Source organism: Mytilus californianus, unplaced genomic scaffold (genome assembly GCF_021869535.1).
Source record: "Mytilus californianus isolate M0D057914Y unplaced genomic scaffold, xbMytCali1.0.p SCAF_5, whole genome shotgun sequence".
NCBI lineage: Eukaryota > Metazoa > Mollusca > Bivalvia > Mytilida > Mytilidae > Mytilus > Mytilus californianus.
The window spans coordinates 99,963,210-99,990,789 of NW_026262701.1; the positions used below are offsets into that span (position 1 = coordinate 99,963,210).

A 27,580-nucleotide genomic window follows, 5' to 3' on the forward strand; every position below is an offset into this window, starting at 1 on the left:
TAACAATCTTTATCAAAGGGCAATTACTCCCAATAAGGACTCGTCTGACGATTTCGGCCTTGTTCACTTATTCGTAGATTTTGACATGTTGTTCATTTTAGATTTTCAAAGTTCTGACAGTATTTATTCAAATGGACAGTACTAGGTACACCAAGATCTCGTAATTCTAAACATTTATGCACTGTCAAATCTTTCTCTTATCTATAGTGGTTTTCAAAATTGACAAAACTTGCATTTTACACGCATGTTCTACTTTTGCCATGTCGGCCTGGTTGGTCGGCACGCGGGATCATCGAACATAATTTTTAAACTAAAGATACCACAATGATGATTATGGTCAATTTTGTTCGATAGAGGAGAAGACTTTTGTAAACGTTACCGGACGACGGACACCAATTTGTTAGAATAGCTTACTTGACCCTTCGGGTCAGATGAGCTAAAAAGAGCATCCACGTTGTAATTAGAAGTGAGTTTAAATTAAACAGTTTCTATTTCCACTTTATATATTTATCATTTAACAGTTTTCCTGTCATAATCTGAATCAGTTTGATTTTGATTAATTATTGCTGGTATAATTCCAACTATCTGTAGAATAATATCCAAGATTAACACTGCGAACCACTTGGCATGATTGGAATGGCTTGCCATCAGATTCTGGCAGTTGTTCTTTTAACTGACATTTTTCAAAATAAAATGAAAGAGATATAATTCTCCTTGTTGACGATGAATTTAATTGGTATTAACCAAAATTATTTCCATTAAATGTTTAAAGACATTACATATAATGAATATCGACATCATTTTTTCTCTCAATTATTCTATACAGCAGTATATTAATTTTACCTACTTTAAATTTATAACCCTTAGAAAGCTCATCAATCTCCATGTTGTACAAAATAAAATATGCCAGTTTTATAATATTTTTTTTCTTCTTCTTTTTTGTTTTGCAGACTGTTACATATTATACACCTCGTAATGGGCATCACCCAGTATCTATTATTTGTTTTACACTCGATATCATTAATCGGCCTCCAGTTCATACATCTAACATATTGATGAAGTCTTCATTGGGAATTGAGAACAACTCGAGTGAAAACTTTAGCATGTAGCTCTCGCTGTGTTAGGTGGGACTTATTATCTACTACGAATCAATATCAAAGACAACTTGCTACAGAAACGGAGATGTTTACTTTCCGACAGGTAGCAGCAGATAATTGCTGCACGTGAAATGTTGTCGTCTGTTGATTTAAAATTTAAATCTGACATATAGGATAGCTTCAAATTAATTTAGTAAAGGTAAGTTACAACTTATTATATAATCAAATTTTATCTAATTACTATTTATGTGGGAGTGAAAATAAAAAAATCTGAAAAACACAGTTATCAAATAATAAAAAACTTAATATCATTATCTTTCTTTATAACTCTCCAATAATTATGACTTGTTTATTCTAAGTTGTTCTTGCGTTTAAGTTTATTGTTTAGATTTAACAAGGTAGCGGCATTCCAACAATTAAAATTATGACAACTTAGTGACTTTTTATTTTGCATTTATATAGGAACAAGTAATTGATGTTTTTGTTTCATCAACACTTACTATTACAAAAATCATCTACTTTTAGAATATCTAACGAACAAACAATAACCAAGTATTGAATGAAAAACAACATCTGCAACTTACAAATAATACTAATAAACACATATTTATATTTATTATATTCATATATTAAGTGAAATATTTAATACGATTTGACAAACCTCCATTTTTGATGAATAAGAATACGAAAAGGTCATTATTGTACTACATAAGAGCAATCCACGATAAAGTACAAAAACTGAACATGATTTGAAAGAAATTCAATTTATTCAGTCATGCAATGTAAAGTATATGTTTAACATACTATCAATAGTACTTATTATAAGTAAAATCTTGCCGAGACGCAAACTCAAATTAGAAATTTCCATACATTAACATTGTTTTCAGTTCGAACTATTATAATAAAATACAAAACAAAGTAACATTAAGTATCTAAATGAAAAATGGGTAAAGAATTATTTGAAAATACTATTTATCTTTAGCGCTACAATCGCACAGTGCACACAGCTGCAACTGTTTGGTTTCATCTGTTTAATGTTGCTGTCTATGATAAAGACGAAATGCTTCTGATTTCCGATTGAGAAAATTCATTTCTGTTCATTTACTTATAAAGACGCACGAAGTTTTGACTAGTTTTACAAAACATTACGATTTAAAGTACATAAAACTATTACATCAAACAAAACAATCTGAGATAAACAGTTGCTTCATAATAATAAAAGTTCGGTTGAAATAACAGTCGCGTTGTCTGGCTGTGTTAATTTCATAAAACTGCAGAATGATCTGCTTTTGTATTCAATTCCAAGAAAGTCTGTAGTAAAAACTATGTTCCCTATAACGATTCGTTCTGGATTTAGGTTCCTATTATTGTTTTTCATAAAAGACATTAATGTGAATTTTCCTGCTCTTGTATTCAATTGCAAGAAAGTCTGTCGTAAAAACTATGTTCCCTATAACGAATCGTCTTGGATTAAGGTTCGTATGATTGTTTTCCATAAAAGACCATAGTGTAAATTTTCTGCTTGTGTATTCAATTGCAAGAAAGTCGGTAGTAAAAATTATGTTCCCTATAACGAATCGTCTTGGATTTAGGTTCTTGTGATTGTTTTCCATAAAAGACCTTAATGTAAATTTTATACTTTTGTGTTCAATTGCAAGAAAGTCGGTATCGTAAACACTATGTTCCTAAAAACGAATCATTCTGGATTTAGGTTTGTATTATTGTTTTTCATAAAAGGCCTTAATGTGATATGACCAACTTTGTCAAAAACAACTAGAGAAAAGTATGAATATCTAAATATGTGATTGTCAATATTTATTTTAATGGTTTCATCAACACAACATGAATCATATTAATTGTGTTTGAAGTAACATTTAAATGAGGTTGTTCATTTTAAAATGAATAATATAAATCCACACATCTCGCACTAGAAAGAAAAAAATCGTGGTCATCATAAAATAAGATCCTAATAATTACAATTTTACCGCAGCTGTTGACCTATGGCTATCATACCTCGTTTACTTTTAAATACACTTGATAGCAATATACTTAAACTAATTCCCAGATCAACAACTTCTTCCGCTTCTAATAATCAATTCCGACTATGCTGTTTCATTGCTTGAAGACTTAGCCAATGTTTTAAAAAAAAATGATAAAAACACAATCAATTTGACTGCAGTTTTGGGAATGGATTCCAATTCAACGACTCCAGACACAAACAAACCTGACTAGCTTGGTCATGGAATCCAATTCAACGATATGTATCAAAACTTGTTAGTGATGCAAACAATCTAATGACAATTCAATTCTATCAATTAAACATTATGTGGAATAAATTGGGGGAAAAAAAATGAAATATCGATGCGTTTAAAATTTTCGTTTTCAATACTGTTTTTTTATATCTTTTTCACAAAAAATCACCAATAATGTACATGTATATCACTTTATTCTAACAAAGCTTTGTTCTACTTTGTTTAGTGCTTCTATTTGCATTTTCTTTAATTGAAAACCGTTGTTTTACAAGGAGTGTTGGTTGAATTTCAAAAACAACTTACATACTTAATTTTTTTCAAGTTACATTATCGAATTTACTTTGAATAGCGATTTAAAGATTTCGTGACTTAGAGTTTTGAGACGACGAGAGATGTTGCATCAAACCAGAAATAAATCTCCTCTGAGCCATTATACTCCAAGCGATGAAATAATTATTATTTTTATAAACATAAAAATCGAAGACAAAACTATAGGCACTTCGAGCAAAGCTCACGAAATAATACCCCGCCACTTGCAAAGTCCATGATTTGCTAAGGAAAATATCAACAATAATTCGGACCAAAAACCAAATGGAAGGTGCACAATAGCATCATAATTTAAATGAAAAAGATTCGGAGAATGTTTCCTTACATTAAGACTGGGGTGTAGGAGAATTAGATACACATGTGTACTATATCATGTCATCCAAAAGTTAATCCAAAAATGATTTCGATGAAGAAATGATATACTAGGTACAAAAGAACATAATGTGATAAATTTAAGGATTTCACAAAATTAGGTGAAACGGTTCAGTAGCAGTTGCGGATACAAAAGTGCGACTGAAGAACGAACGACAGACTCTCTCATCACTATATAACGTCATTTTTAGAAAATGAGACGCATAATAAACGCAGACAGAAATAATACATTGAACTGATAAATTGCTATTCTCTTTAATGTAAAGGTCAAAGATTATTACAAGAACGAGAGGTAACACACAATTTCTTTACCAATAAAGCATAAAGTTCATGGTCAGAAGTCAACAGGAAACAAGAAATTAGTTAATAAAACATTAAAAACCTTTCGTAGTATCATTGACAACATGTAAAGAACACTTTGATAATTTCCATATCAACTTATAACTTATATCGACAGATGTTAACTAATAAAAGATATAGTCATTAGTCAATAGAGATTAGATTTCAAGTACATTTTATAGGATGAAATATCCTGTAAAAATAGCCAATTAAATGAAAATATGTACGCTCGATTGTCATCTAACATAAAATATATCTTTGTAAAGCCTTATATCGCACTTTATATTAACCTAATATAATAATTGTATAATAATTTTGGTATAAAGTTTATCATTTAAAATGGAAAAATGGTCCCATCCCTCGATATTTTCATAATCTTGGTGAAAATATTTTTATACGACATGCTTTACCGATACTATATATATATATATATATATATCGTTATGTGCGACTAGATGTTAAGCAAGCAATGATCAATCTCATAATGTTAGATTACCATAGCTGCATTTGATAAGACCTTTCGGAATTTTGGGTTCTCTTCGTACTTAGTTTGTCCTTTTTTATTCGAGCATCATTGACGAGTCTTTTGTAGACGAAACGCCTTACGTCTGGCGTACAAAATTATAAGCCTGGTACCTTTAATAAGTTGTTTTTAGAGCCATGCCCATTCCAAACAGTCCAAAATTTAGAAAAAGAACTTGATACCAATTTGATAATGTATTGCAGTACATGTATCAATTAGTCAATCAATAATAGTCATATAAAATACAAGATACAGGAACACTTAAAACGCTATTACTTGATAGAAAAACAAAGGATATGATTGTTTCCTTTATGGAGGTGCAATATTTTCCACTTTTGCTCCTACCAATATATTTTTTTCAACCCATACAGACAATTATTTTCTTCCATTGACCTACATCAAGGTCATGTGCACGTTAATACCAAAGAATACAGCAACGAAAAAGAATTAAAAATTTGTAAGGGGTTCCGCGGAACCCTGTGTCTCGCCTACGATTGCTGCTGTCAGTGTAAAAGTGTAATGTTGACTTGAAAAGTGAGTCCATGTATCAGTAAAATACAGAATGTTAAAAAAGATTCAAACTTTCTCTTTAGGTGCTATTTCTTGGTCTTGAAGATTAGCTTCTGTCCAAGTTTCATAACAATCCATGAAGGATAACAAACTTATCATGTAAAAAAAAATTAATCCCAGACTGTCAGTAAATGTTAACTGTAAAAAAGTCCATCTATCAGAAAAATACTGAAAATGAAAATATATTTTCAAACGTGTGCTTCAGACATTATCTCTTAATCATAAAAAAGTTTCATAAAATTCTATAAAGGTTTGACAAAGTATTTGATGTGTAACAAACTTTAACCCCAGACTGTATCTATTTGTTAAATGTAAAAAAAAACTAAGTCCATTTAGCAGTAAAATAGGGAAAATGAAAATAAATATTTTCAAAATTTTGCTTTGGATACTGCATTATGGTCATAAACCAGCTTCTGTCCAAATTTCATCTAACTCCATGTAGGTTTGACAAAGTTATTGATGTAAAAAAAAACTTTAACCACAGACTGAACCTAAATGTTGACACCGCCGACGTCGACGACGGAATTTAGGATCGCTATGTCTCGCTTTCGCGAAAGGCTCGGCAAAAACTACAGATGGACGTTTGTAGGGCTGATGACAACTGTAAGTTTCAACTTTTGGCCTTTTTCTCTATATATATTATTTTTCAACAGTTTTTTTAACTTTATTTTATTTCCTACATTATGAAAAAAGAACTATTTCCCGTCAAATTAAACCTAAACGTAATCAAATATGAATGTTGATAATAAACTGCTATATTGGATGAATCTTAAGATTAGCAGTTTCCATACATTTCATTCATTATGTAAATCAGTTCGATAAAATAGCTTGATGATTCTAAATTAGATTCTCCTAAAGTTTCGTTACAATTTCAATTTACACCATCGATAATTCAATACTAAAACATTAAGGTTTTGAAATTAATTTCCCTTTCTCGTATCATTTGCCATAACAATGTAAATAAAATAAAAACAAATGGAAAGAAATTTCACATTTAGAAGATTTTCACTTAAAAAATAATTAATACAAACTGTGCTTTCACGTTATGTAATTGTCCTCTGATTGTTGTTTACGCAAACGTCCAGTGGCAAATTTTTAAATGCCTTTCTAGTCGAAAAAAAAGTACATTTATACTGCAAGCATGCTATACGTGTAGTCAAATTGTATAGATAGCATAAATATTTGGAATTAGCCATCGTTTGTGGCGTTAACAGTCAGATATATGACGTTAATTCGTCGTTCGTTGGCACTTGTCCCGATCGACCTGGGTCATTTGGGAAAAAACGCGTCATAGGACATTGTGACATGAAGATATTTGCTTTGTTATGTCAAATTTGTCCTGGAAAAGATCGTGTATAACCATACACTGTCTTTTCTTCTTGACATGAATTATAATCGAAATACACGACGAGCCTACCAGTTTAAAAGCCTCGAAAAAATAAATGTTAAAAGTTTCATGTAAGACAATATTTGTTCATTCCAAATATCTTTTTTTAGATTCTTTTCCTATTCAAATTATAATCAAGTTGTTCCTTAACTATAAATGACAATTTATGTAAATTATGCCATATGATGCAAACCTGCCCGACTACTTCCCTATATATTTTCACCAACACAACATTTGTTTTTCAGTGCGCAAAGAGTTTTAGTTCGTTAAATAATTCATTCAATAATGTTCTAAATCTATTACATTGAACGTCATGGTCATCGCAAACTTCATTGCATATTAGTTTCAATTCATGCCATCATAAGTGAAGCTGTGCATTCTTTAACGTTAACAATAACAAATGACGTTGCAGCAGATGCCAAATAACTAAACCCGAATCAAGACTTCATATCAATTATATTACTTGTGCAAAAAAGTTTACAACAAAATTTGTAATAAATGAAAACTAAGTGCTGTGTATGAGTATTACGAATCAGCAACTACCTTTTCAGCGAGTGATATACAACAATGGTGCTCAAGGTCTAGCTTAAGTGGAGTTTCTTGGGTTTTTAGCTTAACTTAACAGCTTGGCCTCTAGCCGTTTGGTATACTATTTTTTAAATTTTGGAGTTTTTCTTCAGATGATTCAGCTTTCAGGAATGAATTCAAATTGCCACCCACAGAATAGGTTTTTTCTACAATTCATTGAATAGGTACTAGACTCCTGTTTTCACGAGAAAAGTCGTACCTTACTTTCGTGATGCTTTCGATTCACATCTGTTTTATCTATTGTATGCAAATTTGGTATGTTCTATTCATTTATACGCTTTTAATCGACAAAGAGCCATATCGCAAGGAAAGCTTTTAAAAGTCCAGGCAAAAATTTTGAACAAAATACATTTCTCTGTGTAGGTCAAGATGAGCCTATATTTAGCACTACAAACTGTTCCATATATAAACTGCTAAAATCGTTCTTAGCATAAATATCTCCTCGTGCGTAAAATAAGTGAACAATGAATGGTGATATGACTGAAACGCTTTACCAGATGATGAAACAAATCAAGAGATGCATCTTTGATTGTCCCTTAAGAATTCCCGCCATTCAAAATTCCAATCTACCTACACTGCATTGAAAAGATCTCATGACATTTTCATTGACAGAACAAATTACCACAGATCTATCATCATATAAAAATTGGTTTTATACGCAATCTTTATGCGATGGACAATCTTGTATTATATTATGAGAAAAAAATAATTACTCTCTGCATGTTTGAATGCTTCCTGATAGATACGCAGTTGTATGTTTCAATCTTAGCCAAAACCTTACCAATTATCTTTATTTCTAGTTGACCTGAGTTTTACTGATATATCCAAAGATAAAAAAAAAATCAGCAATACTCGAAAAATGCCAATCCTACTGGTAGAAATCTTTATATAACTGACAGTGAAAAACAAATGATTTGACCACATAAGATGACCAGTGCACGGATTGACCAATTGATATAAATTTATATGGCATTTTAAGTGTAGGAGAAGTCCGACCTTATAGACATAGATGATTACAATTCACAAAATCTACATACATATTAGTCATACTGAATTCTAAGTATTCTGCACCCGAAAAATACGTTCGACCTTTTCGTTACAACTCGATTTCTTTTTCAGCATGAACGGAAATGATAAATATAATGTATTTATAAATAAAAATTGATACCATTTCAACAACTATAGAAATTGAATAATGATACAATTATAGACTTTTATCTGGTTTGCGATCATATTAAACTATAATATAATGAAAATACACTTCATTACCAGTAAAGATTTATCGTTTGTCAAGACAATAACCAGATAGATCATTAAAAACATACACAAACGGGTAAAAAACCGAGTACCAACCGCTCTGATAATTTGATGTACCCATTAGCAATTAATACATTATTCAATGGAAATATATAATTCACACATCACGGAAAATTTTGATAAAAGGAACATATCGTAAGATACCTATGACATTAAAGGTTTTAATGTTTTCGAAAACCTTTGATAATATTACTTTTTATGTTTTTATTCATAATTTCGCTTCCTACATTTTTACGCAGAAACTTTTATCAGAAGATTTATTCAGAAAGTTTAATTTGGTTGGGTTTTTTTAAGGCATTAGAGTATGTTGACCTCCAATATGGCGGCAAACGGAAATTACTCTAACTCAAAATATGCGAATCGAAAACAATGTTATAAACATCGAAGAACCAGCTGAGAAATAAGCTATGCCATACAAGATATGGCCTGAATAATAAACAGAGATTCATGATTTTTCTTCAATTTTCCAGTTGTAAACTTTCTTTATATTATGTATAACAATAATCCACCAGCATCTATATATTCGCACAATTTCTCTCCTTTCTTTCGATACCTAACATTCTTTTTTTTTTCTATAAGCATTTCTTAGATAAAAAGTGCCCTTTGACCTTGACAAATACTAACTAATAGCTAAAATTAAATTATAACGACCAAGTTGACTGAAACCTTAAATCTGTTTATAAGTCAATCAATTAATCAGGTTCAGTAATCTGCACATTTTCCTTTGATGACTCGTTCGCTATCTGTATCAAAAATGATTAGGCTAGTTTGTTCTGTCTGTCAGTCAAATCCCAGAACTTTTGAGTTCCTTGTTCTTTATCTGTATCATGGACGACCATTGAAATGTCATTTGTGATCGACAAAACCCCTTTTGTGAATTCGTTTTCTGTACTATAGATGTCCATCCACGAATAATATTTTATCGTTATCATAATCTCGTTCTTTTTTCATCGTTCGTTTGTTATCTGCTTCACATATCACCACGGATGTGTTCTAATTCAGTCGACACATTCCCACACTGTTGCCATCGTTTACACGTTTATTACCTGCTTCACATATCACAACAGATGTGTTATATTTGAGTGAACAAATTCCCACCCTGTTTCCATCGTTTACTTGTTTGTTACCTGCTTCACATATCACAACGGGTGTGTTCTGTTTAGGTGGACACATTCCCACCCTGTTTCCATCGTTTACACGTTTGTTACCTGCTTCACATATTACTGCGGATGTGTTGTGTTTAAGTGGACACATTCCCACCCTGTTTCCATCGTTTACACGTTTGTTACCTGCTTCACATATTACTGCGGATATGTTGTGTTTAAGTGGACACATTTCCACCCTGTTTCCATCGTTTACACGTTTATTACCTGCTTCACATATCACAACGGATGTGTTATATTTGAGTGGACAAATTCCCACCCTGTTTCCATCGTTTACTTGTTTGTTACCTGCTTCACATATCACAACGGGTGTGTTCTGTTTAGGTGGACACATTCCCACCCTGTTTCCATCGTTTACACGTTTGTTACCTGCTTCACATATTACTGCGGATGTGTTGTGTTTAAGTGGACACATTCCCACCCTGTTTCCATCGTTTACACGTTTGTTACCTGCTTCACATATTACTGCGGATATGTTGTGTTTAAGTGGACACATTTCCACCCTGTTTCCATCGTTTACACGTTTATTACCTGCTTCACATATCACAACGGATGTGTTATATTTGAGTGGACAAATTCCCACCCTGTTTCCATCGTTTACTTGTTTGTTACCTGCTTCACATATCACAACGGGTGTGTTCTGTTTAGGTGGACACATTCCCACCCTGTTTCCATCGTTTACACGTTTGTTACCTGCTTCACATATTACTGCGGATATGTTGTGTTTAAGTGGACACATTTCCACCCTGTTTCCATCGTTTACACGTTTATTACCTGCTTCACATATCACAACGGATGTGTTATATTTGAGTGGACAAATTCCCACCCTGTTTCCATCGTTTACTTGTTTGTTACCTGCTTCACATATCACAACGGGTGTGTTCTGTTTAGGTGGACACATTCCCACCCTGTTTCCATCGTTTACACGTTTGTTACCTGCCTCACATATTACTGCGGATATGTTGTGTTTAAGTGGACACATTCCCACCCTGTTTCCATCGTTTACTCGTTTGTTACCTGCTTCACATATTACTGCGGATGTGTTGTGTTTAAGTGGACACATTCCCACCCTGTTTCCATCGTTTACTCGTTTGTTACCTGCTTCACATATTGCTGCGGATGTGTTGTGTTTAAGTGGACACATTCCCACCCTGTTTTCGTCGTTTACTTGTTTGTTAACTTCTTCACATATTACCATGGATGTGTTCTGATAAAGTGGACACATTCCCATCCGGTTTCCATCGTTTACTCGTTTGCTATCTGCTTCACAAATCATTGCAAATGTGTTCTGTTTAAGTGGACATATTCCCACCCTGTTTTCATCGTTTAATTGTTTGTTTCCTGCTTCACATATCACCACGGATGTGTTGTGGTTAAGTGGACACATTCCCACCGTTTCCATCGTTTACTTGTTTGTAACCTGCTTCACATATGACCCCGAATGTGTACTGTTAAAGTAGACACATTCCTACCCTGATTTCATCGTTTACTCGTTTGTTACCTGCTTCACATATTACCGTGGATGTGTTCTGTTAAAGTAGACACATTCCAACCCTGATTTCATCGTTTACTCGTTTGTTACCTGCTTCACATTTCAAAACGGATGTGTTCTGTTTAAGTGGACACATTCCCACCCTATTTTCATCGTTTACTCGTTTGTAATCTGCTTCACACATATAACCACGGATGTGTTCTGTTTAAGTGGACATATACTCCCACCCTGTTTGTATCGTAAGCTCATTCGTTATCTGTATGACAGTGGACCATGGGTATGTCTAGTTGGCCGTACACACATTCTTATACCTTTTAATATTCAACTTATTGTTCTTAATCTAGGTTCCTCTAGCCCTTTTTATGGAAAACTTACGGAAGGTACACTCGTAAGTCTTCAACAATTTAGTATAATTTACGATTAATTTTATTCGAAAGATTTTTCTTATAAGAGAGATCGTTCAATATTTTCGTTTTCGCGGGAGATACTAGTATCTAATAATAAATATTCAATAATTGAAGTTTTTAAACAAAAATAGTTCATAACGTGTTTTTGAAAGATGACTCGGGAGATATGTTTGTATGCTGTAGTAACCTTTTCACCCTTTCTATCCCGTTTGTCACTTAATACAAGATTTGACTATAAGAAATATCAGAGGTGCCACATGTTGATAAGAATCTACCTTCCTGTCCGTTTATAATACACCCGTTTTATAACAAGAGTCTGCTTTGATTTTAGATTTTAATGAAGTTTGCTAATATTTTGTTTTAACGATTTATAGTTTCTGATTGCATCTTTATTATCTCCATTTTGGTCTGTTTTATAAGAAACCAGATGAGGACTTCAAACATCATGCCCTGGAGCGAAAACTGGTATATTCATGTTATTTTGAACGAAATTGTCCGCATAAGTCTTTCGCAGTTTTAATTTTCTATACATTGAATCTTTCTTGTCATAGTGTTACAGTTTGAAAATAAGAATTAAATACATAGTATTTAGTAATCTTTCTGTCTTTTGTCGACGCAGATCTTTTTCTATTTGATTAAAAGACACTGCGCTCTAATCTATTTTCCGTTCCGTTGATATCGATCCAATATGTGCATTTTTTTTTATTGCAGATAGTAAGTTGAATTAATTTCAAAACAAATACGAAAGATTTACAAAAGTTCTACTGATTTTATTTTATGTGAACACGATAAAATAAATTGAAGACCTCTAGAAAACCTGCTCTCGGAACTTGAGAGTCTAGCTATCTTCAATTACAGCATGATTAAATCCTTTAATTCAATAGTGGTTTCTCACCTCTAAAATTTCTTTATCTATTATAATGTCAATTTTAGGGCATTAGATTCATGTCAGCTTCTCCAAGCATGTTATCAGATAATATGGCATTAGAATAGCGAAAATTACATTTCCGAGACATAAATGTAATTAAAATCGAGGAATCAAAGTCAAAAATGTCAGTCAAGTCTGTGCTAACGCATTCAGATGGTTTTTATAAATGAAGCTCTGACTGCTCAGATTTACATTAGAAAGGGAACAATCATAGAATGATATTTTTACATTTTTAAATAAATAATTGATATCCAAGAAATAACAGAAAGTTTATATCTGTGTCTGACAAATTCACTGAAGATTTCCACATAGATTTTTAAATAATTACATTACATAAAATTGAGAATGGAAATGGGGAATGTGTCAAAGAGACAACAACCCGACCACAGAACAGACAACAGCAGAAGGCCACCAACAGGTCTTCAATGCAGCGAGAAATTCCCGCACCCGGAGGCGTCCTTCAGCTGGCCCCTAAACAAATATATATACTAGTTCAGTGATAATGAACGCCATACTAAACTCCAAATTGTACACAAGAAACTAAAATTAAAAATAATACAAGACTAACAAAGGCTAGAGGCTCCTGACTTGGGACAGGCGCAAAAATGCGGCGGGGTTAAACATGTTTATGAGATCTCAACCCTCCCCCTATACCTCTAGCCAATGTAGAAAAGTAAACGCATAACAATACGCACATTAAAATTCAGTTCAAGAGAAGTCCGAGTCTGATGTCAGAAGATGTAACCAAAGAAAATAAACAAAATGACATTAATACATAAATAACAACAGACTACTAGCAGTTAACTGACATGCCAGCTCCAGACTTCAATTAAACTGATTGAAAGATTATGTCTTCATCATATGAATATCAGGCACAATCCTTCCCGTTAGGGGTTTAGTATCATACCATCATAACATATATGAGAAGAACATAACCCGTGTCATGCCAACAACTGGTTTTTAAATAAATGTGTTTAGTGCCGATGCAAAGACCTTATAAGTGAATCAATATTAACGCCAAAATATGCAATCTTTAATGACCTGACAACAGTATCGTAACTATATCCCTTCTTAATAAGTCTATTTAAAGGTTTTGTTAGTTTCAGAGGTGAATACTGACATTTTTGTGCTTTATAAAGAATATTTCCATAAAAAATTGGATGTGAAATACCTGAACGTATAAGAAGTCTGCATGTTGAGCTATATTTACGAATGATGTCCTTATACCGATGATAAAATTTAGTAAATGTTTTGACTAGTTTGTGATATCGAAAACCCTGGTGTAATAATTTTTCAGTAATACATAAATTTCTCTCGTTAAAATCTAAAACATTGTTACATACACGAGCGAATCGTACAAGTTGAGATATATAAACACCGTAAGATGGTGACAAGGGAACGTCACCATCTAAAAATGGATAATTAACGATAGGAAATGAAAAATCATCTCTTTTATCATATATTTTAGTATTAAGCTTTCCGTTAATGATATGGATATCAAGATCGAGGAAAGGGCAGTGGTCATTGTTAGTATTAGCTTTATTTAAAGTAAGTTCAACAGGATAAATTTCTTTAGTATACATACTGAAGTCGTCATTATTGAGAGCCAAAATATCATCCAAATATCTAAAAGTATTATTAAATTTGTGTATCAGATGTTGTTTCGATGGGTCTTTACTGATTTTTGTCATAAATTGTAACTCATAGCAATACAAAAAAAGGTCCGCAATAAGTGGTGCACAGTTAGTCCCCATTGGAATTCCGATAACCTGACGATATACGGAATCTCCAAAGCGAACAAAAATGTTATCTAGTAAAAATTCAAGGGCATATATAGTATCAAAGCATGTCCAATTGACATAGTTTTTTTGTTTATTGCTACTAAAAAATGACCTAAAAGAGTTTGAACATATATATTCACATTCTGACTTTTTAAATGCCCATTTAATTAGGTGTGTGAATTTTTTCTTAATGAGAATGTGAGGCAATGTGGTATATAGGGTAGAAAAATCAAAACTTTGAACAGATTCAAAATCACCAATATATGCATGCAATTTATCAAGTACTTCCAACGAGTTCTTGACACTCCAAAAGTAATTAATTCCACTATTTTCGAAGGCCTTATTTGAACAATTTATTATCAGGTTTTTGATTGTACCAAGTGTACTGGTAAGAAGAATAGACAATTTAGTAGTGGAACAATGGCTTGAAGACGAAATGAATCTATATTTGTAAGGTGTTTTGTGTAGCTTCGGAAGCCAATACATAGTTGGGACTTTCATTGTATTTGGTTCTGCTTGTAAAGCGGTAGCTAAAAGTTTATGTTTGTTACAGATGTCGTTTTCTGAAAATGGAGTCAGTTGGAATGTTGGTGAATTGGTGATTTCTTTTTTCAGAACCTCAATGTAAAATTTACGTCAAACAATAATAATATTATTAGCAGCTTTATCGGCCGGGACAAAAACAAATTCCTTGGCTAGTTCTTTTAGTTTATGTTTGATACGAGAAATAGGTTTATTGTGGTTATTGTTAAGAGTAAAATGTTCTTTAAAATGTTGAATACGTATATCAACTATGTTCATTACTGATTTAAAAAAAGAGTCCAAAGATTTTTTGTCAGCTTTTTCCCGTTTTATCCATTTCAAACAGTAAGTATGGAGTGAGTCGTGGATGATATTACGACACTCATTCCAATTAATAATTGACGGGGGACGATATTTAGGTCCTTTACTGAGGAATGATTTTAACTCTCGGTCTTGAACGATGTTAAGATCTCCTGTTATAACATGGGAAATGGGTCCATAAATGTATTCGGAATTACTGCAATTACATGAAGTAGGTGTATTTTCACTGATAATAACATCTTTACACAATTGGCTATAATTAAACACAAATTTCCGGGTAGATTTCTTGTAAATATAACAAATAAGAGGGAGCTCAGTATTATCAAAATATCCCGGAATTTGTTCTTTAACAGAATGGTCGTTAAAAATACCGGCAATATTTACAAAATCAAAACCTTTATTGACATACTTTATTTTAATAAACTGTTTTTTATGATCTTCAGGGCGATCAATTTTGGGAAACAGTTTAGAATAACAATATGCCATTATAATTTGAACGATTTCATACTTAGGACTGCTATATGAAATTGTGTTGCAATCCTCTAAAATTTTATTTATCTTATTAACCGGTAATGAACAGAGCTTTGTTAACAGATAATGTCTGCCGTTGTTTTTTGAAATAGAAATTAAGTCCGAAATATTGGTATGTTTCATTATAAAACGTTATTTTGATTAGCTAACAGCAATCTCGCGTCATTCTGATATTAACATTCATGATGACACGAGCTATCACAATAAAGTGAACAAGTTAATAAAAGAAACACTTGATAGAAATCGTGTTTTCATGATCCTAGCAAAAAAAATGTAATTATAAGTATTGAATGCTTCTTTTAGTAATTTTATAGGGTTGTAAAAGCGTTGACCGTGCGCACATTTTTAGAATGAAGCGCCTCCGCGCTTGATACAAAATGTACTTCGGTCAACGCTTTTACATCCCAATTAATTTACAAAAAGAAGCATCCAAATCTTAATTGAATACCAAATGTATCGGTAAATGATTACTGAGGGCAAAATATCATTTTGAAAAAGTTGTCCGTCAAAAAATTTAATGTGATTTTGATAAAAACTCAGCAACATGGAACAATTAACTTGTGATCTTTTCTTACATTTTAGATTGTTGCAATTTTTTTCTTCAGATATATTAATAAGTTCTCTGGAAACATACTTTTTTTTAATAAAATAGTTGTCGAACTCACCGACACTCAAGTCTGGTACATTATACTTGTCACGATCAAAAGTAAATTATGTATGGAACATTGAAAGTATGAAGCATTAACACTAAAAACTAGCTTAATATGCAGTACAGTTGAATCTGCTGACCTCACTTTAACAGTACAGACTATAATAAATCAATGCCAAAACTTCAGCCAATCTGCGATTTTTTCACCAATTTTAATCAAGTGATCTCTTAGCATCTAACAACAAAACTAAGAAATTGCTTGAGAACTTTGTTTAAAAAATCATACAAATCTGTCAGCTTGGCTAAACAGAGAGTATTTTCACAATGATTTGGATTTAAATGTCGCATTCATTTGGGAATACTGAGAACTTATATCTATATCTTCCCTTTCATGACAATTAAAAAATCCAACTGTGAAAGTTAGTAAAATATAACTGAAAAGAAAGGATTCATGGAAATATTCAAGTTGAAAAATATTTAGGGAAAAAACATGTCAACTAAAAAGTTGTATCTTGCTTGATTTAAAAAAAATTGCGAAACTGACATTTTAAGACATGTACATACATGACACTAGGTTTTAATTAGAACAGACAAATCTGTTGACTTCATCTTAACAGAACTGATAATTCTGCTAATGCCATCTTAACAGGACATTTGCTGATATCCTCCAGACAGAACAGACAAATTAGCTTATGCCACATAAACAGGACAGGCCCATCCGCTGACTTCAACTTGAAATAACAGTCAGTTCTGCTAATGCACTTTAACATTACAGTTAATCTTTTGATTTCATCTTAATAGAACAGACAAAACTTATTATGTCACGAAAACAGGAAAGACCAATCCGCTGACTTCAACTTGACAGAACAGTCAGTTCTGTTAATACCACTATAACATGACAGACCAATCTTTTGACTTCATTGAAGCAGAATAGACAAATCTGTTGTTATCAGCTGACTATGGTAGACCAATCTGCTGACTTAATGGAGACAGAACAGACAAATCTGCTGACTACATATTGACAAAACAGTCAAATCTATTATTATCACATGCATAAGGTACTCCAATCTGCTGACTTAATCTAACCATACCAGAAATATCTTCTATCATCCACTTTACTCAGCAAATAAATATTCTTATGTCACCTCAAAAACAGAGAGAAAATGCCAAGGGGCAAAAAAAAAATCATAAGTTAATTGAAAATATTACATAAAACGACGAAACGACAAAAACAATAACAAAAGACTACAAAACTATTACTAAACATGACTGACATACCTGATAGTGTCATGTCAACAGAACAGACCAATATGTTATCAGAAAAAAAACGACCATCTTTGTCAGAAAAGAACGATCATCCGAGTATGGTTAAAACATTGACACCAATAACGAAACTAGCACATTCAAACGAGATTAATCAAATGTCTGAGTCACGACTATTATAGCATAACATCATCGGAAACTAAGTCTACAAACAGTGGAGTTGACCAGTAAGATCACAAAAACTGAAATGGATGTCACCTGTTTCGTATTTATTTTTTCAGCTGGTAAACAACGACTGCTTTCGCTCTTATAAATATTTTTATGGTCAGTTTTACAGCAATGAAAGTGTTTCAAATTAGTTTTTAAGCTGGTAAACAACAACTGCTTTCACTCTTCTAAATATCTTTATGGTCAGTTTTACAGCAATGAACCTGTTTCATATAAGGCTGTTTTAGCTAGTAAACAATGACTGCTTTCACTCTTATAAATATCTGTATGGTCAGTTTTACAGCAATGAACATTTAGATTCTAGTCTGATGTGTGGTAAGTTTTTCGACTAAGTATTTTATTTAATTTACAATAATTTGAATTCAGTTCAATGCCTTTTTCATCAATTTACTATAGTTTTACCAGACTAATAGAATAATAGGATGACGATGTCAGCAGTTATTGGACTATTAATGATCTTAGAATACAAATTATAGGCAACATTTTTTAAACATTCAAGGACATCACCGTATTAGAAATGTTTTCGACAAAATACGCGATTCTTTAATTCTGTTTTAAATATTCAAGGATATTCATCAGCAGTGTTTTCCTTTGTATTAATCCACTCTATTATCATTCATTAAAAGTTCGTTTCGTACTGCCAGTATATTCTTTTTATAATCCGTTCTACTACAAATATAAATTCAAAGTTTTTATGCTAAGTTAAAGACTTCATTTCCTGCTGTTTTATTCCCTATAAACAAACTTTTAAACCTCATAAAATTATTTCTCCACGAATTAAGTTTCATTGAAATAACAGTTAAGATAGAGAAATAAATATCAAAACATAAATCTTCAGAAAAACGGAAGATAGAACCTAATAGTACAAGTACTTTGTTCAAGAAAAATAAAATAATTAAAAGGTATACAGTGTATGCCAATAAAACGGTATATGTTTCATAATGTTTCGACAGTAATATTAAAGGTACCAAGTCTACTGAGTCAATTTAAAGAGTCACTCAACAAAAACAGACAAACAAAAAACGGAAATGTTTTCTAAGCATGAATTATTTATGATCGATACACTTAAATTATAAATATATCTGCACCTGCCGAAGTTCTATAAAAGCTTTCAGACTAACTCAGATATATGTGTTCTTCTGAGACAACGTACGGAAACAATGAACGAAATACAAAATATTGCCGCCAAAATTGATCAGTACTTCAAAGAATTAAAATAATGGATCTTTGCTGCCCTTGTATATACGTTGATTTTATTAATATAATGTAGTATACAAGTATTTTTTTAAAATTCCGTTACTAGTATTTAAATTTGGTCCTGAAAATTCACGATCACCAAAACTAATGTTATCCCATTTTTGACAACTTTTAGCTAAATCAACAATGAATACAATAGCAGCCAAAAATAATGTTTGAACTCATAAACAATCACGCAAGACACTTCCTGTGATGCCATCTTTTGGGGTACAAGTTATGATGCCTATTATTCCTAAATATGAGTGAGTGAAACATTCAAAAGTTTGTTTGTTTCTAATATAATTTGCCTTATCTACTTTTTTAAGTCTAGCTATGTAGCTCAAATAATAAGTTTGAAACGAAAATATTCAAGTAATTATTGTATTTCAGAACATAGATTCAAAACAATTCGTATGGCAAATTGAAAAAAAAAATGAAATATTTAGTTTTAGGATCATTTCGGCCCTAAATAATTCTTTTCCCTTCAATATTACAAAGATAAAGATTGTGCTGATGCCTTTAACTAAGTCAACTTATAAGTTAATAAAACTGCCAAACCCATCTACCAGGAATTAAAACATTAATCCACTAAATGCTCTTACATAATAACTACCTAATTTTATCTGTTTATTGCAAGTTTAATGTGTCTAAATGGAATACAATAATAGCAAGACTAGTTATAACATATCTGGGAGTTAATATTTTGTAACTATGTCGACAGACTTTACGAAGAAAGCACCTTTCTAACCATGAAATACTTATCTACATGACAAGCTTTCTAATAAATTACATAGTCTCCGCTGTGAATGTTCTCTTTTTCAATAAAATCGTAAAAGACGCTGGAAGTAATTACAATGAATTGCATTTTAACACATTCCATTATTCAAATAACAACCAAAGGATATTATCATTAACTTTAAATATATTTTATAGTGCCAAAGTAAGCTTGGTGTCGAGTCAGGATAAGCTACTTTTATTTAGTATACCGTAATGCTAACGTTGGTTAACCGACATTGTACAGAATTACGATAGGACTTTTTAAAAATCTGAAACAAAAAAACCTTGCAAATGGATTATCATAGTTATGCAATTCATGTATCCAAATTAAATACTAATGCATGTAACAATGGCAATATCAACATGTGCTGTTTGACACTGGTGGGTGTAGTTTTTTAAGCCAATACTTTTTGGCACTGTTGCCTTATTTTAATCTCAGTCCTTAGAATTTAGCTTTTATATATGTAGGTTTATAAAGTCAATATGATTTAGCAAATTTAATTTTGACATTTATATATATATAGGGTTTTGAAATTAATATGGTAGTATTTTGCATTAGTCTATATGGTTTGGCATTTGAGTATATTCACTTCTAATATCAATGATGCCTTCTACCTTCTTTTCATCATTTGAGATTTAACATTAGAGACTACAGTTTGTTATTAGTAAATCACTTTATACAGAAAAAGTTATGGTATTTTCAGTCTTTAAAATTAGGACTGTTTGACCTCGTAAAAATGACAGGCATCACACACGAGCAGGGAAATGTACACACTATATAAGATTTTAACTCTATAATATAACTCTTTCACCTAGATAAAATTATAGTATACAAAAATAAGGAGATGTGGTATGATTATCAATGAGACAACTCTCCACCAGAGACAAAATGACGTAGAAGTTAACAACTAATAGGTTACCATACGGCCTTCAACAATGAACAAAACCCATATGGTTAATCACATATTACATATGTACTTCATTCCTTTAACCAATTTCAAAACTTTTTTAATTTCTCTTGCTTTAGATAAGATGACAGATCTAATGTGTTTACTCCTACAATACGTATAATATCTACATTTGGCTGATGAAAAAGATGGATATAAAGAACTATTGCTATTCTGCAGAATATCTATTTACGTACAATGTTAACAAATACAATCTATCAATGCCAACGCATCCACCAATCTGCGATATTTTTACAAACTTTAATCAAATGATTTCTTGGCATTGCTTTCTTTTATAACAATAACAAAACTAAGAACTTTAGAACTCGGTTTCAAAAATCGTACAAAAATGTCAGTTTCAATCAAAACAGACAGGTCGAATTATTCTGTTATTTTCATAATGTTTTGGTTTTTAATGTATCATCCATTTGGGACCATTCATAATTTATATACAGCTCTTTTTCGTGATAATGTAAGAATCCAACTGTGAAATTTTGTAAAATTTTAATTGAATACAAATTATTTATGTTACATTGGAAAGATTCAGATTGTAAAATAATTGGGAAAGCATTTCATAAAAAAACATAATGTGTATCTAACTTGATTCTAAAAATATGTTAAATTTGTTTTTTTTTAAATGTTAATCGAAGCTGTTGACGAAAAATCTTTTTTTAAATGTCGTAATATGAATAAAGCAGTCATTGTTTTCAATGTTGTAAATGAATAAAGCAAAATAGACGAATCCCAATGGCAATTTGATTTTCATTGTGCGTGTTCTAAATATTTTGTTTATTTCACTGGCATCGACATACTACTATAGTTGTAGTATATACTATTATTTTTGAACGCCTCTGTTATATCACAAATGAGAATGTATGATAAGGCCACTTTTATTGAGTCTCTTGAACTCGAAAGTCAAACAGTATTATAAATATACACGAGCAGGGAAATGTACACACTATATAAGATTTTAACTCTATAATATAACTCTTTCACCTAGATAAAATTATAGTATACAAAAATAAGGAGATGTGGTATGATTATCAATGAGACAACTCTCCACCAGAGACAAAATGACGTAGAAGTTAACAACTAATAGGTTACCATACGGCCTTCAACAATGAACAAAACCCATATGGTTAATCACATATTACATATGTACTTCATTCCTTTAACCAATTTCAAAACTTTTTTAATTTCTCTTGCTTTAGATAAGATGACAGATCTAATGTGTTTACTCCTACAATACGTATAATATCTACATTTGGCTGATGAAAAAGATGGATATAAAGAACTATTGCTATTCTGCAGAATATCTATTTACGTACAATGTTAACAAATACAATCTATCAATGCCAACGCATCCACCAATCTGCGATATTTTTACAAACTTTAATCAAATGATTTCTTGGCATTGCTTTCTTTTATAACAATAACAAAACTAAGAACTTTAGAACTCGGTTTCAAAAATCGTACAAAAATGTCAGTTTCAATCAAAACAGACAGGTCGAATTATTCTGTTATTTTCATAATGTTTTGGTTTTTAATGTATCATCCATTTGGGACCATTCATAATTTATATACAGCTCTTTTTCGTGATAATGTAAGAATCCAACTGTGAAATTTTGTAAAATTTTAATTGAATACAAATTATTTATGTTACATTGGAAAGATTCAGATTGTAAAATAATTGGGAAAGCATTTCATAAAAAAACATAATGTGTATCTAACTTGATTCTAAAAATATGTTAAATTTGTTTTTTTTTAAATGTTAATCGAAGCTGTTGACGAAAAATCTTTTTTTAAATGTCGTAATATGAATAAAGCAGTCATTGTTTTCAATGTTGTAAATGAATAAAGCAAAATAGACGAATCCCAATGGCAATTTGATTTTCATTGTGCGTGTTCTAAATATTTTGTTTATTTCACTGGCATCGACATACTACTATAGTTGTAGTATATACTATTATTTTTGAACGCCTCTGTTATATCACAAATGAGAATGTATGATAAGGCCACTTTTATTGAGTCTCTTGAACTCGAAAGTCAAACAGTATTATAAATATACCAAATAACATCTTTCATGTGTCCAACATCAATATATTATTTTTATTTTGTCTGTATTAAACTATCTGGAATATATCATATTTTCGGGTCTCACATATTTATTAGTTGAAAATGGCTTCAAACTAGCTATCAGAAACTGAGAATACTCATAGATCGGTATCTAGTGTTTTTATGATTTTTTTGTGACTAGTGATGTGTATAGTGTGTTCTTATGTTCTTATGTTGTGTGTTTACATTACTGTATCAAGTTAGGGAGAAGATTGAGTGTTCACAAAACATTTAACCCTTCCTTATATTCTTAATGTTCCTATCTCAAGTCCAGAGCCTGACTTTAGTAGGTTGCTGTCGGTCATATGTTCCTATCTCAAGTCCGGAGCCTGACTTAAGTTGGTTGCTGTCGGTCATATGTTCCTATCTCAAGTCCGGAGCCTGACTTTAGTAGGTTGCTGTCGGTCATATGTTCCTATCGCAAGTCCGGAGCCTGACTTTAGTTGGTTGCTGTCGGTCATATGTTCCTATCTCAAGTCCGGAGCCTGACTTTAGTTGGTTGATGTCGGTCATATGTTCCTATCTCAAGTCCGGAGCCTGACTTTAGTTGGTTGCTGTCGGTCATATGTTCCTATCTCAAGTCCGGAGCCTGACTTTAGTTGGTTGCTGTCGGTCAAATGTTCCTATCATAAGTCTGGAGCCTGACTTTAGTTGGTTGCTGTCTGTCATATGTTCCTATCTCAAGTCCGGAGCCTGACTTTAGTAGGTTGCTGTCGGTCATATGTTCCTATCTCAAGTCCGGAGCCTGACTTTAGTAGGTTGCTGTCGGTCATATGTTCCTATCTCAAGTCTAGAATCTGACTTTAGTTGGTTGCTGTCATAATTGTTTTTCTCTTGTTTTTGGTATAAATCAGGCCGTTCGTTTTCTCTTGTTTTTAGTATAAATCAGGCCGTTCGTTTTCTCTTTTAAATGGTTTCACAATTTGTTAATGCCAGATCCTTTCATAGCTTATCGTACATTTTGGGTATTGCTTATTGTTGAAGGCCGTACAGTGCCCTACATGCTTCGTCATTTGGTCTTTAGTGGATAGTTGTCTTTTTGGCAATCAAACTACGTCACCTTATTCTATATAAAAGATACTTTTTAGTGTTAAAAATACAATTATTATCTAAACAATTTGAAGATGCAATTGATAAAACTTGAAATAAAATGTTAAAAAATGAATTCTGTAGCGCGAGATAAATCGGCCAATGACGGACACATGTCGACAACAGAAACAGCCGAAAGGCTTACACCTTCACTCTCATCAAATGCATATTAATTAAAATGAGTTCCGTTTTACCAATTATTTGTCTAGTAATCTAAGGATATTCACCGGGTGAACTATTCGATTTTGACAGAACTTATTACTATCAATCAACTGCACGCTATCTTGTATGTATGGCTGTAAAAAAGTGGAAAACGCAAGTTCAATCATAAGCTGTGACCAAGGTTTTCAAATAGAATAAAATCTTTTTTATGTCACAGTGGGAGAAATTTTTGATAACAAGACAATAACATCATAATAAAAATTTAAATTCCGCAAGCAGATATCTCAATTAAAATTTTTAAACTGTATTACTAAACTGTTCTAACTATTTTACTTCTACTTGTTGCTCTCTTCTATGATAATATATATTTCATATACAAATTGAGAGAAACGGAAGCGACGGAAAACAATTACCATCAGACAGAATTAACAGTGCGTTATTTTAGGTGTCAAACAGTGTGATAGACAGATTTAACCTGAATATCAAGTTCAACATTGTATATATTGGCTTCGATATTCATCCATGATCTGTTAATATATTAAAAAGTAACCTAAAATTCCTAAAATTATTGCTGAATGCTGTGTCGATATATTTCCAATTGGTTTTTATTCATACCATGCTTCGTTCTGATGAATCTACCTTTTACTAATTTAACAAAATCCTGTTATAATCCTAGGGTATATATCTTCCAGCTGCTAGTAACAATGAACAAATATTTACACATGCAAATATTTTAAACATTGACAGTTACAATCACAATAAACACGTTAAATTAGAAGAAAGCATACAGAAAACATTTTTAGAACGTAAAACCTTGACCACTGAACTTCAGAAGTCATTATTATTATATGAAAATGTTTTGATAAACATTTTTTAATCGGCGTGTTTCATCACAGTATCTGTTAAATAGTACTTTAGATTTCCAAGTTAGACATGGTTTAGATCTTGTAATTTTTATTGGAAAATTACATGCATATAAATGTAACATAGTGATAGAAAACACTCAAAAAGTCAGAGCAAGCTAACAATACAATAATTAAAAAGCAGTTTCCCATCATCGAAATCATTCAAGGTTGCTGTTTTACATAGCTGAAAGTGCACATAATTCCCAAGCTGGGGACTTTCTTTGTTCTCTTTCTCGTAAATAAAGGAAATCAAATAAAAAGATCCACATAAATAGTTGTCATAAGCAATGAAGCATAATATACGAATTAACATAAATTTTCCTTTAATTGAATCATCAGTCGATAAGGCATACATTAGCCTAGTATGTTTGACAATAGTAGTGCGTGCTAACTAATCCATAAAAAAAAACTGGAAAACAAGTATGACCAACGCAGTGCGTGTAACCTTGTACATAACATACTGGAAAACAAATAGTACCATCAAAGTACGTGTTACAGAATCCATAACATACTGGTTTTCCATGTTGTGTTTTGTATACTTTTGTTTTTCTTTTGATCGTGTTTAGTTTTTTGTAATGGCATTGTCAGTTTGTGTTAGACTAATGAGTTTGAATATCCCTTTGGCATCTTTCGTCTCTGTTTTATAACTGTTAGCAATCCAATTTAAATGAGTTCAGAAAAAAAAGATATCAAAAACAAGTAAAGTTGTGCGAAGGCAGAGATTAATTAGTATATAGATATAAGAAGATGTGGTATGAGTGCCATGAGACAACTCTCCATCCAAGTCACAATTTGTAAAAGTGAACCATTATAGGTCAAAGTACGGCCTTCAACACGGAGCCTTGGCTCACAACGAACAGCAAGCTATAAAGGGCCCCAAAATGGCGCAAAATAAAATAACGTACACAGGTAGATAAAAATAATTTTGTTGTAAGGTATACATGGAGTACGGAAATAATTTTGTTGTTCCTAGTACGAGAACAAAAGTGAAAATTCATCGTCATACTAAACACTTATCAAAGGTGGTATATATTAAAAATAGTGAGACTAGATATAACACTGAATAAGTAAACATTAGAAAAACAAAAATCCATTGTATCAACAGGTCAAATTAACACAAAAGTACGATTTGAGAGTACTCGCAGTTACTGAAAGATAGTCAAAAGCCAAAAACAATTAATAATAAAAAATCATGCATCGGAGACAAAAATCAACTAAGACACATCCCAGGGATTTAGTGTTTTAAAGTCATGGACAGTCAAAGAAGACATGACTTGTGCAATGCCAAAATAAAAGTATCGACAGGCAGTAGGATAGTTAGGAGTTAACCTGTTAATAAATAAGTATAATGTAATATATAGATAGAGTAATCTCTATATAGAAAATGAACGTGGATGTGTATTTATACATCCTTAAAAAAAAACGTTTGAAAAGAATACAAATTTAGTTATGTTTTAATTTGCTGATGACAAAATCGATATTTGTGCCAATGTAAACTATATTCAAAGATCTAATTACAACATTGGTAATGTATATAACGTTTTCAAATCATGACCATTACATTTAAATATAAAAGCGAAAATAAAATCTAAAAAGTACAAAATATGCATGTTAATTATTAGTGCTTGTTTGATCGCACAAGATGTTTCGCTTTTGGACGAAAGGAAATATTAATTTGTACAACAGTTACAAAATATGATATAACTTCACATTAATTCCTTTACAAATATGATATCAACAGATAGTAACAAACTATTTTATTGTGATTTACAATCACTAGTCGTAATAAAATAGCATGTTAAGGAAAAAAGTTATTGAGACTTACAAAATCTGCCCTTTCTACATAAAGTATCTATTCCATCAAAGAATATTTTAATTGAAATACTACTTTAAAACACATTATCTTAAGCAAAATCGAGATCTGATAATATTCTCTACAAAGGAAACAGATTTTGTTTTTGTCATGAGGTAAATTTATTACAAGCCTCCATGAAACTTTACTGGAAATATCTATCTCTGTATTCAATTTGTTAATACATTTATTATTAAAGTTCAGTTTGAACATCTCCATTGCTTATTGACTAGCAGCGTATCAAAACAATTATCTAAAAACAGTCGTTTATTACTTGATATACCTCAGGCTCTTTGTCAATCAGAATGGAGTCATATCGCCATTCAGAAAGATACTTTTGCAAGCATTAACTTTATTGAGGTTATATAACTGCGTTATCAGGGAAATCTAGGTGTATTATTCCATATTACTATTACCATTAGACACAATTGTGTTGGTGC

General features: G+C 31.7%; 2 protein-coding genes across 2 annotated transcripts in view; one reads left to right on the top strand and one right to left on the bottom strand.

The window, feature by feature from the left end:
• The first annotated feature begins 369 nt into the window (after positions 1-369).
• LOC127702155 (probable G-protein coupled receptor B0563.6) overlaps positions 370-27,580 on the top strand; it is a 55,107-nt gene continuing 27,896 nt past the window's right edge. The window contains exon 1 of the mRNA XM_052206260.1: positions 370-1,296. The gene's annotated coding sequence lies outside the window, so the exon portion shown is untranslated. The remainder of the gene's footprint in view (positions 1,297-27,580) is intronic.
• LOC127702832 (uncharacterized) lies at positions 9,766-11,337 on the bottom strand. Its single transcript, XM_052207134.1, has one exon. It carries the CDS (start codon positions 11,335-11,337, stop codon positions 9,766-9,768), a length of 1,572 nt encoding a protein of 523 aa, XP_052063094.1.